This window comes from Vulpes lagopus, chromosome 1 (genome assembly GCF_018345385.1).
Source record: "Vulpes lagopus strain Blue_001 chromosome 1, ASM1834538v1, whole genome shotgun sequence".
Lineage (NCBI taxonomy): Eukaryota > Metazoa > Chordata > Mammalia > Carnivora > Canidae > Vulpes > Vulpes lagopus.
This window is the reverse complement of record NC_054824.1, coordinates 79424808-79439442: the sequence shown is the minus strand read 5'-3', so window position 1 is coordinate 79439442 and position 14635 is coordinate 79424808. Positions and strand designations below refer to the sequence as shown.

General features: G+C 33.3%; 1 protein-coding gene across 5 annotated transcripts in view; it reads right to left on the bottom strand.

Annotated features, from left to right (window-relative positions):
- IQCB1 (IQ motif containing B1) overlaps positions 1–14635 on the bottom strand; it is a 67563-nt gene that overhangs the window by 37444 nt on the left and 15484 nt on the right. For 4 of the 5 annotated variants that reach the window (XM_041721853.1, XM_041721765.1, XM_041722036.1 and 1 more), the window contains exons 6-7: positions 13486–13579; positions 8560–8659 (exon numbers count right to left, since the gene is read on the bottom strand). In XM_041721853.1, the coding sequence (XP_041577787.1) occupies positions 8560–8659; positions 13486–13579 (194 nt within the window). The remainder of the gene's footprint in view (positions 1–8559; positions 8660–13485; positions 13580–14635) is intronic. The other variant, XM_041722122.1, reaches the window with a different exon arrangement.

Sequence of the window (14635 nt, the reverse complement as noted above, 5' to 3'; positions counted from 1 at the left end):
TTTTCACACGTTTTACCACCAGTATCATGATAATGAACATATCCGTTGTGTCACAAAGTTTCCTTGTGTTTTATTGTAGCCCTCCCCCCTTCTCCATCTCTCTGATAGCCTATCCCAGACAACAATTGATTTGCTTTCTGTCACTATAAATTGGTTTACATTTTCTAGAATTTTATACAAATTGAATCATATAGTATATATATATACATATATACACACACACACACACATATATATATATATATTTCTTCCTGACTTCTTTCACTCAGCACAATTATTCTGATATTCATTTAGATTGTCACATGTATGAATAGTCATTCTAAGTAGTAGTCTATTGTACGGACATACCATATATTTTATTCACCTGTAATGGACAATTGTTTCTAGTCATTGGCTATTACAGATAAAATTGCTATGAACATTTGTGTACAAGTCCTTGTATGGACATATGCTTTCATTTTTCTTGGGCAAATACCTAGAAGTAGAACGGATGGAAAATATGGTATGTACACATTTGTTAAGAAAATGTCAAACTATTTTCCAAAATGATTATACTATTTTATCACACCCACTAGCAGTGTTTGATTCCTCCGTATTCTTGTCAACACTTGGGTCAGTGTATTAAATTCTAGCCATTTAACAAGTGTATAATGATATTTCTCTAATGACTAATGTTGCTGAACATCTTTTTGTGTGCTTATTTGTCATCCATGTATCTTCTTCATGAAGTGTCTGTTCAGGTCTTCTGCTCATTTTTCACACTGGGCCTTTTGAAAAAATTTTTGACAGACTTTATATATTCCAGATACAAACACTTAAGATATATGCTTTGCAAGTATTTTCTGCCAGTCTGTTTTGTCTTTTTTCATTTCCTAGGCAGTGTCTTTTGAAGAGCCGACTTAAAATTTTGATGAAGTCTAACCAATTGCTTCTTTTGTGGATTTTACTTTTGGTGTCCCAGTGAGAATGTAAGAAATTTTATGCAACTCAAGGTTATAAAGGCTATTTTTCTTCAAGAAGTTTTGTTGTTTAAATTTTACATTTAGGTCTATTATACATTTTGAATTAATTTTTGTAGTGGCTAAGAGGTATAGATCAAAATTCTTTTTTTCAAATATTGATAGCCAACTGTTCTACCACTCTGAAAAAGACTATCCCACTGAATGACGTTTACACCTCTTGAAAATCAATTGTTCATAAATGTGTAAGTCTATTTCTGGGTTCCATTCTGTTCCATAGATATATTTGTATATCTTTGCATCAACACCTCATTGTCTTAATTATGCTGGCTTTATAAAGTCTTAAAATTGGGTAATGTTAGCTCTCCAACTTTGTTCATTTTCAAAGTTGGTTAGGTTATTTTATATCTTTAAGTCCTTTGATTTTCATATGAATTGTAGAAATCAGTTTGCCAATTTCTACAAAAACGAGATTTGAGTAGGATTGTATTTAAAATATGTATCAATTTGGAGAAAACTGAGATTTTAATATTGCATTCACATCTATCAACATGAAGTATATTTCCATATTCTTTAATTCCTCTTAGCAATGTCTTTTTATAGTTTTGAGTAGGTCTCCGCCACTTTTTGTCAGGCTTAACCCTACATATTTCATATTTTTTATTGTATTTTAAGTTGCAGTATCTTGAAATTTCAATTTCTAAATATCAAACAATGGGTATAAAACTTCAATTTATATATATATATATATATTAGGAACTCCAATACATTGTTGAATAGAAGTGATGGCAATGGAGATCCTTGTCTTGTCTATGATCATATAAGGAAAGCATTTAGCATTTTACCATTAAGTAGGTTTTTCCTAGATACCTTTCATCAGACTAAGAAAGTTCTATCTTCTACTAGTACCATGCTGAAAGTTTTTCTTTTGAAATATCAGGAATGGATAATAGATTTTTCAAATGCTTTTCTGTGTCTATTGATATGTTTTTCCTTTTATTAATAAGATGAATTACACTGCTTGACTTTAGGATACTATACCAGCCCTGAATTCCTAGAATAAACCCAACTTATTAAAAATATATTAACTTTTTAATATATTGCTAGATTTTAATATAATATCTTTTGTTTGTTATCAAGAAATGCTGACCTCATATTATGAATTGGGAAGTATTTCCTCCTCTTTAATTTTCTGGAAGAACTTGTTTATGATTATTTCTTCATTAAATGTTTAGTAGAATTTACCAGTGAAAAAGCTGTCTAGTCATGGAGTGTTCTTTGTAGGAAGTGTTTTAGATACAAATTCAATTTCTTCATAGTTATAGGCTACTCAGATTATCTACTGCTTCTTGTTTTTTCTGTTGCTTCTTAAATTTTGGTAGTTCGTGTCCTTCAAAGAACTTGTCCATCTCACCTTAACAAGCATAAAGTTGTTCACATTATTTCCTTGTAACTTTTAATACCTATAACTTTATTGTATTGTAATTTTTAATACCTAAAACTTTATTATATTGTTTCCTAATTCCTAACATTGGTAGGTTGTATTCTCTTTTTTCCCTGATCAATCGTGTTACAGGTTTATTAATTTCATTGATCTTCTCAAAGAACCAGCTTATGGTTTCATTGATTTTCTCTATTGTTTTTGTTTACTATTTTACTGATTTCTGCTTTGATTTTTATCATTTTCTTTCTTCTAAGATTTTATTTTTTTAAGTAATTTCCACATCCAACATGGGGCTTAAACTTGTGACCCTGAGATCAAGAGCTGCACACTCTACCAACTGAGCCAGCCAGCGTCCCTATTATTTTCTTTCTTTTCATTGAATTTAATTCCCTCTTCTTAGTTTTTTAAAGTGGAAGCTAAGGTCAGTGATCTGACACTTCTCTTTTCTAATACAGGTATCCCCTGCTTTTCATAAGTTTGCATTACAACACTTGCTTTCTATGAAATACTTACATTAGAACTCAGCTTTTTTGCTAACTAAAATCAGAAGATTGTTGCTTTTACAAAAAAGGTGAAAAAAGTAAAAATAGCATTCAGCATTTGTTATAGAGGCAGTGTGCATCCCAAGAAGCCAGAGTGGTACCACCGAACTCCTTCCCTGGGAACTGCACTCAGTATCTCAGCATCAAGCTGCCATCACTTTTAACTGCCTGTATCTGTGCTTTATCTCAATTTATTCTGTGCATCCTTTAGGAAGATGTGTCTTAAGGTATCAGCCTGGGAGGCTATTTTTTGGGTCTTAAAAAGCTCAAAACTTTTCTCCATATAAATTAATGCTGTTTCTTTGCTTTATGTCATTTTGGCTTAGGAAAGGTTTTACAGGAATGCTTTACTTTCAAATAGTGGGGGAAATCTGTGTTGATATTTAGTGATAAAAATTCTTATTAAGGGTCACTTATGTAGCTCAGTTAGTTAAGTGTCTGCCTTCAGCTCAGGTTGTGATTCCAGGGTCCTAGGATTGAACCACGTGTTGGGCTCCCTGCTCACCTGAGTCTGTTTCTCCCTCTGGCCTATTTGTGCTCACTCTCTAATAAATAAATAAAAATCTTTAAAAAGTTTTCCTATTAAGTATTGCTTTAATTTAGATTCATCCCAGAAATTTGCATATGCTGTTTTCATTTCTATCAATGTAAAAACAAATTCTAACTTAATTTTTTATTTCTTCTCTGTCCTTTGGGTTATTTAGATATGTATTACCTTCCACATATTTGGGGATTTTTCAGAGGTCTTCTTGGTATTTTTAATTTAATTCCATTGAGGTTAGAGAACATATCTTTTATGACTTAAATCCTTTTACATTACATTAATTTATAAATAATACATTTATTTTCTTATTTTATGGCCCCAGAAATGGCCTATCTTTGTAAATGTTCCATTTGCATTTGAAAATAATGTGCATCCCAGCTGTTTGGTAGAGTGTTCTAAAAATGTCAGTCAGGTCAAGTAGGTTGATATTGTTCAAATCTTCTACAGTCATAATTTTTTGTGTACTTATTCCATCAATTATCAAGAGAAGGGTATTAACATATTTCACTTCAATTGCATATTTGTCTATTTCTCCTTGCAAGTCTATCAATTTTTTCTTTGTATCTTGAAGCTCTGTTGTTAGATCAACAAATATGTTTTTTTTTTTAAGATTTTATTTATTTATTCATGAGAGATATACAGAGAGAGAGGCAGACATAGGCAGGGGGAGAAGCAGGCTCCCTATGGTCAGTCTGATGCTGGACTCGATCCAAGACTCTGGGATCACAACCTGAGCCAAAGGAAGATGCTCAATAACTGAACCACCCAGGCATCCTCAATAAATGTTTTCTTGATGAACTGATTCTTTATTATTATGAAATAGCTGCCACTGGTGTTAATACTTTGCTCTGAAATTTACCTTTTCTGACATTAATACAGAGACTCCAGCTTATTTTTGACTAGGTTTAGCATGGTTTATCTTTTTTCATCCTTTTACTTTTAACTTATTTACGTGTTTTTATATTTAAGGTGAATTTCTAGAAGAATGCATATGGTTAGTTCCTATTTTTTACTCAAACTCTCACTCTCTTCCTTTTAACTGGGGGGTTTTCCAACCATTTATATCTAATATAGATAGGTTTAAATCTGTTTCTTGGTGACTACCTGTTCCATTGTCCTTTATTCACTTTCTCCTTTTTTTTTTTTCTTTTACTGCCTTACTTTGGGATAAATATTACTTTATGATTTGTTTTTACTGTCTTTCTTGGCTTATTAGCTATAACTGCTTGTCTTGTTATTTTATTGGTTTCATTAGGGTTCACAGCATATTATCTTCAACAGAGTCTACCTTCAAGTGATATACTATTTCATGTACAGGTTTTCCTAGAGTGTTCTTATGAAACCTTTTAGAAGTCAAAACTGCATAAAGTGAAAAAAGCAATTACCATCTTATTGAAGATAATTCAATCTTCTTGAAGGTAGAATCTTCTACCTTCTATTGAAGGTAATTCATTCTGCTTTGAATTTCTTTTGGTTAGCAAAAACAGGTACTAATGTAGGTGTTTTGTAAAAGCAGAGGCACAAAGCAAACTTTCAGATAACCAGGAAACCTATTTATAGTGTAAGAGCTTATAACATTATGCTTCCATTTCTTTCCTCATAGCCTTTATGTTATTGTTATAATTTACTAACATATACGTATAAACTCCTAAATACATTATTTTTGTATAAGCAAATGTGATTACATTACCATAAGAAAAATATCTTTTATAGTTAGCTGTATGATTATCATTTCTGATATTCTTCAATAGTTTGTGCAGATCTACTTTCCTTCTGATTGAAGGACTTCCTTCAACATTTCTTGTACTGAGTCTCCTGGTGATTTCTGAAAAAGTATTTGCCTTTGTTTTTGAAATATATTTCCACTGGGTATAAAACTCTAGGTTTGATGTTGCTTTCTTTCAGTATTTTAAAGATACTGTTCAACTCTTTCTCTTTGCATTGTTTTTGACAAGAAAGTTGCCATCATTTTTATCTTCATACCTCTGTATATAATGTATTTTTTCCCCCTCTGCCTCCTTTTAAGATTTTCTCTTGCTTTACTGCTTTGATTTCTACGTATTTGGTGTCATATTTTACTGTCCTTGGGGTTTGATGAGCTTTTGGAATGTGCAAGATCATAGTTTTCATCAAATCTGGAAAAATTTTAGACGCTATTTCTCCAAATATTTTCTTCTGACTCCAATACCTCCTGCAGGTGCTCTAATTATGCCTATATAAAGTTGTTTAAAATAGTCCTACAGATCTCTAATTCACTGATGTGTTTTTCTTTTTTGGTTCCTTTTGTTTCATTTTTTAAAAAGTTTTATTTACTCATGAGAGACTAGAGAGAGAGGCAGAGACATAGGCAGAGGGAGAAGCAGGCTCCATGCAGGGAGCCTGATGGGGAACTCGATCTTGGGACTTGATCCCGGGACTCCAGGATCATGCCCTAGGCAGAAGGCAGGTGCTAAACTGCTGACAACCCCACCCCCCCACAGGGATCCCCTCTTTTGTTTAATTTTGGATTGTTTCTATGGCTATGTCTTCAAGTTCGCTAATCTCCTATGTTAATTTGCTGTCAATCCTATCCAGTGTATTTTTCATATCTAGTTTGTAGTTTTCTTATCTAGAAGTTCACTCTGGGTCTTATATAGGTCTCTATTCAACTTTTTGAAAATACGGAATACAGTCATAGTAACTATCCTAATGTCCTATTAATTCTAACATATATGTCAGTCTGGGTCAACAGATTCTTCTCATAATTGGTCCTGTTTTCCTGCATATTTACATGCCTGATACTTGCATGAATTTCATCTTGTTGGATGCTAGGATTTTGTATATTCCTAAAAATATTTCTGAGTTTTCTTCTGGTTAGAAATTTTCAAATTCCATATACAAATCACATGCAACCAAAGATTTCATAAAATTGGTATCAGATTGGTAATGGTTCTGACCAAAACTAAAATATCAGTAACTTTTTACAAAACCAAGCCACCTATTAATCTGTGGTATGTTCTAGAGCATCACTGCGATTGTAGTGACTCTGGATGCTTAGACTCCTATCTAAACATTTTTAGTTTGTGATAACTGTAAGAAATCATCACTTTACATTACTAAAGGAAGAAGAAAAAAAGGGATCAAAACAAAGATGGCACAAGTGGGATTTTCTCATCCTTTTAAAGCCCAAACAAAACATAACCACTTCTGCTAAACTTCCGCCTTTGTATACCTATTCATAAAGATTTTTAAGACAAAGCCAGTTTTAGAAACCAGAGCAGTTACTTGGAAATAATTTGCTCCTTTTGGGTTCTGCTTTTATTTTGTTTGGATGGTCCAAAATAGCACTCAATCTAGTGCTAATTATACCCCAGTACTGAGATGAAACCTTCCTGGGTACTCTATCCAACGTTCCACTATTCATGTGGTTTTCCACTTCAGCTGTTGGGAGTCTGGCAATATTCTTGGCTCTGTGTGAACTTCTGGTACTGTTCCTTTCCACTGTTTTTGGATTATTATTTTCTCTAACATTGAGTAGTTTCCTTATATCCATGTGCCAATCAGTACTCTATCAAATAACTGAAAGAGATTTTCTGACCTCTGGGGCTCTCTCTCTTAGCATGTAGCTCTTTCTTTGATGGTTTGTCTTGTGAACTCTAGCTGTTTTGTTCTCCCCAGACTCTCATCTCTACCTCTTCAACTCAGCCTGGCTAGGATACTCCTCCCTGAGCCACCGTCTGGAATCCTTTCAATGTTACGAGTGAGAAAAATTGTTAAGCTCACCTTATTCATTCCTTCTCCCTATGACTCACTTTCTTTCATTAACTTAATTTCCTAAAAACTGGCTGCTTATTGTTTTCTAAGGTGGAAGGGTAAATTCATTTCTATTATTCCATCTCAAACACAAGTGGAAGTGAAATCTTGATAATTTTAATTCATTAGTTTTTAAGATCCATTTGTTTTAAAATCTATTTGGTACCAGTGCTCAAGGCCAAAATTTTATTACTTCACTTGGATTACTGTAGTTGCTTCCTCTAATTGTCTTCTTTGTCTAGACTTTTGTTCCCCCTTAAATTCTTCCTCCACATAGTGAACTGAGTAATACAAGTGAAATATACTTATTTTTATTCACTTTAAAAATCCTTCTGTGTTCCCACTACCTACAGATAAGATTTAATTTCCTCAACACAGCATATGAGCTCTTCATGACTTAAGTCTACAGAACTTGGCAGCCACCTTCACATGCCATACTTTAAATGCTAGCAACAATGACTTGTACCCACTTTTTATCCTCAGCACATTTTTCCTTATTTCTGTGCATTTGCTTACATTGTTAGCTCTGTCTAGAAATACTGCTTTCTCTTCTTCCTCTCTTGCTAATTTTTCATCCTTAAAGTTTCACCTCAGATGTTACCTTCTTCAGGAAGCATCATCCTTCAGTGTAGGATAGGAGCTCCTCTAATACTTGTGCACACTTTTACAAATGCAACTTGATATGTTACATATAATTATGTTCATGGGTTGATCTTTTACACTTTACCATAAGCTACTTAAAGGCAAGTTTTATATCTTAATCAACTTTGGGAACTCAATGACAGACACATAGTTCGCACACAGTAGATGCTTAATAAATCCATATGGAACTGGAAGAGTCAATTATTACAACATGTATACCCTCTTTTCCATTTTAACCTGGAAAAATTGCCTGTTAGTTAGTTCTTTTATGCCATTCTGAAGTACCTGGCATAATAGTAAGCTTGCAGTTTGCTAAATAAAATATGAGTAGGCATTTTTTATTGTGATTTCAATACTTTTCTTCAGGTATCACCATATTTCTCCTCTAAGCCTGAGAATGGTCTAAAATCTTCTTAAGCTCTGAGATACCAATTCAACAATATACTTCCAGTCTTTGATGGTATTTTATATTCTTTTTTTCTGAATGATAATGATAATACAGAGCTCTTGAAGTATCACTTACAAGTCATATGTAATTGATAATTTTGGCAAAACTAGAATAAAACTGGTAATGCTTCTGGACCAAAAGTTAAAAATTGTAAATACTCTGATAAATACTTTGTAAAATCAAATCACCTGTTGATCTGTAGTATGTTCTGTAGCATAGTCATGACTGTAGATCCTATTTGAACATTGTCAGTTTGCAGTAAGTGCAAGAAATGATCACTTTGTAGTACTAAAAGAAGAGAAAAATATATTTAAGGATTCTATGATACAGTTGGGATTCATTTGTCCTTTCAAAACCAAATCCAAGTATTACCATTTCTACTAACACTCCTGCTTTTGTATACTTTACAATAAAGATTTTAAGATGAGTGGTTTTTAAGTTACCATAAAAAAGTCATTCCATTTTATGAAAAATGTAAATAGAAAACATCCACAAATACTAAGCTACGACTCTGTTATCTCTCATTAAATTAGAAACAAAATAAAACATATCCTAAATTTGAATCTCTTTCTAGCTATAAATTTCAGTGAATAAAATGAAATTTCTCTTAAAGAAGAGACGATATGAAGGAATGAAAATGATATATATGACTGCAAACAGTGGCTTACAACCTTAAAACACTGGATTATTTTACATACTGTACCATGTCTTCTAATATTTTATCTTAAATAATAATGAAATTATTACTTGCAAAAAAACATTTGTTTTTTATTTGTTTATAATTTTTAGGCCCTGGGCAGCCAATTATGAAGATCTGACATTAGATGTTTATGCAAGTTACTTAACCTCTCAGAACACTTACATCTTCATCTATAAAGCTAGAATAGCTCTCTCAGACTACTGCAGAATGTCCTAAAGAGGGTAGGTTTCCACTAAATGTCAGTTTCTTGTTCCGTCTCCATTAACTGATCAGAATTTTAATTAAAGTGGGATCAAGTGTGCAGGCAAGGCACACCTGTGAGTACTATTGTAGCTTCCATGAAACAACTTTACTCTTTTCCTCTCCTGAGAGAACATATTTGATTTCTTTCACATATTAATTATTGTTCTACTTATGGAGTCCAATACTTCAATATTTTACTAAACATCACTTTTTAAACATTTAACAACTGCAAGAAAAGTCAATTCCACTACTATTAAATATTTCTATGGCTTCTTATTTCTTTACTCCAATAATAAAAAAATTCTTTTGGATAAGTGTATGATTTCATTTTTGTCTACTTATAGATGTTTTATTAACTCCTTTTAACTGAATTCACTGAACTCATGTATACGATCTTTTTCTATATTGGAAAAAGTTATACTAAAATAATTTATTAAACAGTCATTCCATTTTATTTCTACAATGTTTGTATTGTTAAACAATTTATTTTTGGAGTCCCTACTGTTTTTTATAAGTGTAGTTGTTTCACTGAGTGTCAAATAACTATACAGTCCCAGAAATAAAAACTGATACTTTTGCCCATTTATTTAAATTTTTTATAATGAAAACTTCAAACCTACCAGAGAGAATTATATCATGACTCTGCATGTACTAGGCATTCAACCTTAACAATGATCAACTTATGGCCAATCTTATTTCACCTGGCCCATCTACTTCTAGCCTCCCATTTTATTTTGAAGCAAATCTAAGATATCAAATTATTTTATCCACAAGTATTTCAATACATACTCCCAAAAGATTTGAATTATTAATAAATAAAACATAACTATTGTCTAAACTATATAATCATAATTCCTTAATTTTATCAAATATTCCACCAATGCTCCAATTTCCAATTGTTTTGTGTTTGTGTTTAAGTCTGTTTATTTTTATTTATTATTATTTTTAAAGATTTTATTTATCTACTCATGACAGAGAGAGAGAGAGAGAGAGAGAGAGAGGCAGAGACACAGGTAGAGGGAGAAGAAGCAGGTTCCATGTAGGGAGCCCGAAGCGGGGCTTGATCCTGGATCTCCAGGATCACACCCGGGGCCAAAGGTGGCGCTAAACGGCTGGGCCCCTGGGGCTGCCCTTTAAGTCTGTTTAAATCAAGCTCCAAATAAGATCCACACATTGCATATATTATACATTGTAATTGGTTATCTTTCAAATTTCTTTTATTTATTTATTATTTTTTAAAATTTTTTAAAGATTTCATTTATATATTCATGAGAGACACAGAGAGAGAGAGGTAGAGACAAAGGCAGAGAGAGAGGCAGGCTCCATGCAGGGAGCCTGATGTGGAACTCGATCCTGGGACTACAGACCACGCCCTGGGCTGAAGGCAGGCACTAAACCACTGAGCCATCCAGGGATCCCCCTCAATTTTTTTAATCCGTGGACGACTCCTCTACTTTTTTTTTTCCTTACAATTTATTTGTTGACAAAACTGTCAATTGTCCTATGAGCCTCCCACTATCTAGTTTTGCTAATTGCATTCCTGGGTGGTAATATAATGTTTCTTTGACCTTCTATAAATTGATAATTGGAGCTGGGGGCCAAAATGATTCAAGTTTGAATTTTTGACATCTACATTTCATATGTGAGGTTATGATGAGCCATTAAGTAGTACTTGTGAAATTTTGACAGTGATGGATGATTAATTCCTTTTTTTAAAAATTTTTATTTATTTATGATAGTCACACACACACAGAGAGAGAGAGAGAGAGAGAGAGAGAGAGAGAGATAGGCAGAGGGAGAAGCAGGCTCCATGCACTGGGAGCCCGACGTGGGATTTGATCCCAGGTCTCCAGGATCGCGCCCCTGGGCCAAAGGCAGGTGCTAACCGCTGCGCCACCCAGGGATCCCGGATGATTAATTCCTAAATTTGTTCTTTCATTAATAGTTGGACAATGGTGATATTCTATCCTACCTTTTTCACCTGTAAGTTGGAATTCTTCTATAAAAATGAATTTCTCCTCATCAATACATAAGAAAAGGCAAGATAAATACTGGATTCTTCATTGACCAGTTTTCAAAATGAATTGGCTCCCTAAAATGGTAATTTTTAATAGTCTCACTATATCTGATGTGTTTTAATCCTCAGTAGTTATTATCCTTATTAGAAACCTCTTTACTCGGCTCCCGAGTGCTTTTCACAGAATGCCAAATAAACTTTGACTGCATCCTTTCTATCTACTATTCAAAATATTTCAGGTTTACCTTGCATATTTTGTATCCCAGACATAGCCATTTCTTCAAAAAGCTAATTCCTTTTAGAGAAAGGTTTATTGGAGACCCCAATTTTGTAACCATTTATTTTTGTATACGAATTTTACAGCATTTAGTTTTAAAACATTGATATTTTTAAAAAAGATTTTATCTATTTGAGAGAGAGAGAGCATGCATGCACAGAAGCAGAGGGAGCAGCTTGCAGAGTGAGAGGGAGAAGCAGACAGCCAGATGTGGGCTTGATACCTGAATCCTGGGATCATGATCTGAGCCAAAGGCAGACGCTTAACCAATTGAGCCACCCAGGAGTCCCATTATTGATATTTTAAATCTACAGATTGACCTGAGGAATACTGTCACTTTTATTATAGTTATTATTTTTTTAAAAATTATTCAGGTACCCTCGCTCCTGTTGTCTCTCTTTTTACTAGGTCTTTTGCATTCCACTATAGTAAAACTAAATATATTTTTGGTAAAAGTTGTTTAAATTGGGAACTTGGTAATAATATTTGTTTAATATTGGGAAACTAATAGGTAATGTTTTAAAAGAAAAGGAAGTGTCTAAGTATTAAAAGAGAGAGAGAGAAAAGAGAGAGGGATTATTCTTTGGGGAATCAAAGGACCTGGTTTCTGCATCTACTTAGCTTCAAATGGATATAATTACCAATTAGTTATAATAATTGAAAGTCGTTGCCTTTGGAAAATGGGAAATGAAGTGAGGTACAGGGGTCAGGGATTGTGTTTTTAATAATCCTTATAGAAATGTTTGATTCTTTATGTGCATTCATATTTCTGAGAAAAAAATTAAATTAAAATTAAAAATTCAATTATTACTTTCTAAAAGAAGTCAATGTTCTTATATAATTATATTTATCTTAGACTGACTCTTTCAAGAAGACACAAATGTTGCCACAATTATCAATATAGATTACTTTCCCAGTCTTAAGACTGGGAAAACCATAATGTAAAACATTATGTAAAACTAACACATATTTATATTTCTCAATATAATGTAGAAATACCCTATAAAATAACTTTTAAATTCAGTAAAAGGGCAGCCCCGGTGGTGCAGCGGTTTGGTGCCGCCTGCAGCCTGGGGCGTGATCCTGGAGACACGGGATCGAGTCCCACATCGGGCTCCCTGCATGGAGCCTGCTTCTCCCTCTGCCTGTGTCTCTGTCTTTGTGTTGCACATGGATAAATAAATAAATTTTAAAAAATAAATAAATAAATAAATAAATTCAGTAAAAATGTCAATACATAAAAGCTTACTCTTACATGAACAGTTAGGCTGTGAATTAAATCATATCTACTCTGTATATAATAAGGATTTTTCTCACAGTAAATCTAAAACACAGGCATAATCTTTGGAACTTAGAAAACTTTTTCCCCTAAATTGTTAAAATTATCATTAATCTTTAACTTTGATTTGCTAAATAGATAAAACTAAGAAGAAAATTATATTTAAGCAATGTTCTCCTTAATAGTCCCATTGTCAACATTAGCTATTTAAAGCTGGAATGTCCAAATGGGCTTTTATTTTTGTGTGTCGAGTTATTTCAGGGTAGTTTCATTTAACTGTGGTTATCTGTATAGTTAATGATGTATTTATTTTTAAAGACAAAAATCAACTTAGCAAGTACTTTACAATTATTATCAGTTATCTTTTTTAAAAAATATTTTATTTATTTATTTGTGTGAGAGAGAGAGCACGCATGATCACAAGCAGGGAGAGAAGTAGAGGGCCTGGGAGAAGTAGGCAACTTGCTGAGTGGGGAGCCCAACACAGGTTTTGATCCCAGGACCCCAGGATCATGACCTGAGCCGAAGGCAGACGCTTAACCAACTGAGCCACCCAGCTGCCCCTATTATCAGTTACCTTAAAAATCTTTTTTCTTACCATTTTGGATGAGTTGAACATGGCCTCCTAAGAGCCAGAAGAGAGAATCGGTCACAATTTGGAACGAGTGTAGTAATTCATCTTTTTCTTCACCCTTAATACACACATAAACCAAATTTACTTTTCTGTAATTGCTTTATTTAAAAAAAAAAAAAAAAAGAAGGGAAACTTCTCTCTGGGGAGTCTGAGGACCTGGTTCCTCATCTTACTTAGTTATTCATGATCTTGTAGCCTTTAGTTTCTCAATTTATAAAACTTGTGTTACAGTCTAGTAATACCTACTCTACTTACTAGAGAAATGGTTGTTACCCAGAGGTGAAATGAGACTACATGTTTTAAGAACTACAAGTTGATATACTAGGATTTCTCAACATTGGCTATGCATCAAAATCACTGTGGAGCTTTTTTTTTTTTCCTTTTTTAACAAAAAAGCCTATACCCATGTATAGGCTTTAACCCAAACATACTGAATTTGAATCTCTATAGTCAAAGCCAGACATCTGTATTTTTACAAAGTTGAGTAGGTGATTTGGTTATGAAGTCGGGTTGAAAATCACTGCTCTATGCAAATGTGTCAGCACGGAAAGCATTATTATTAGTGCATTTCAGTTGTAGCTTCTAACCTATGACTCCATGAGAGCAGAGACCATATTACTTAGCTCTCCACTAAACATTCAATGTCTGAAACAGTTCTGACATCGTAAATGTTCAATCTGTATTTATTCAACAAATAAGTGACAATTATTTTCTACTTTTTCCTTTCTGGAAAGTAGGGTGAGGAATTATTCTAGATTAGAATATGTGTCACAGTGGCAAATAAGAAGCAGATTTCATTAATAATTCTGTCATTTGCTGGCCATGTAACTTCAGTGGAAAGTTGTAAAAAGGCCACTAATTTTATCCATGTCTTATATGTTTGTACTAGCACAAAACTAATGATGACAGCATTATGATTGCAACGATTATTCTTTGTAATAATACAAGTATTTTCTTCCTGTTGTTTTAGCACAGGGTTAGATAGGTGCTTAAACAGACATATGCTAACTTAAATACAACAATCAAAAAATTCAAAAAACAAAAATGAAAGAAATGTCACATTACATCAAGAATTCCTTTAGTCCCAGAAAGTGCCTTTGCCAGCTTCACCAAA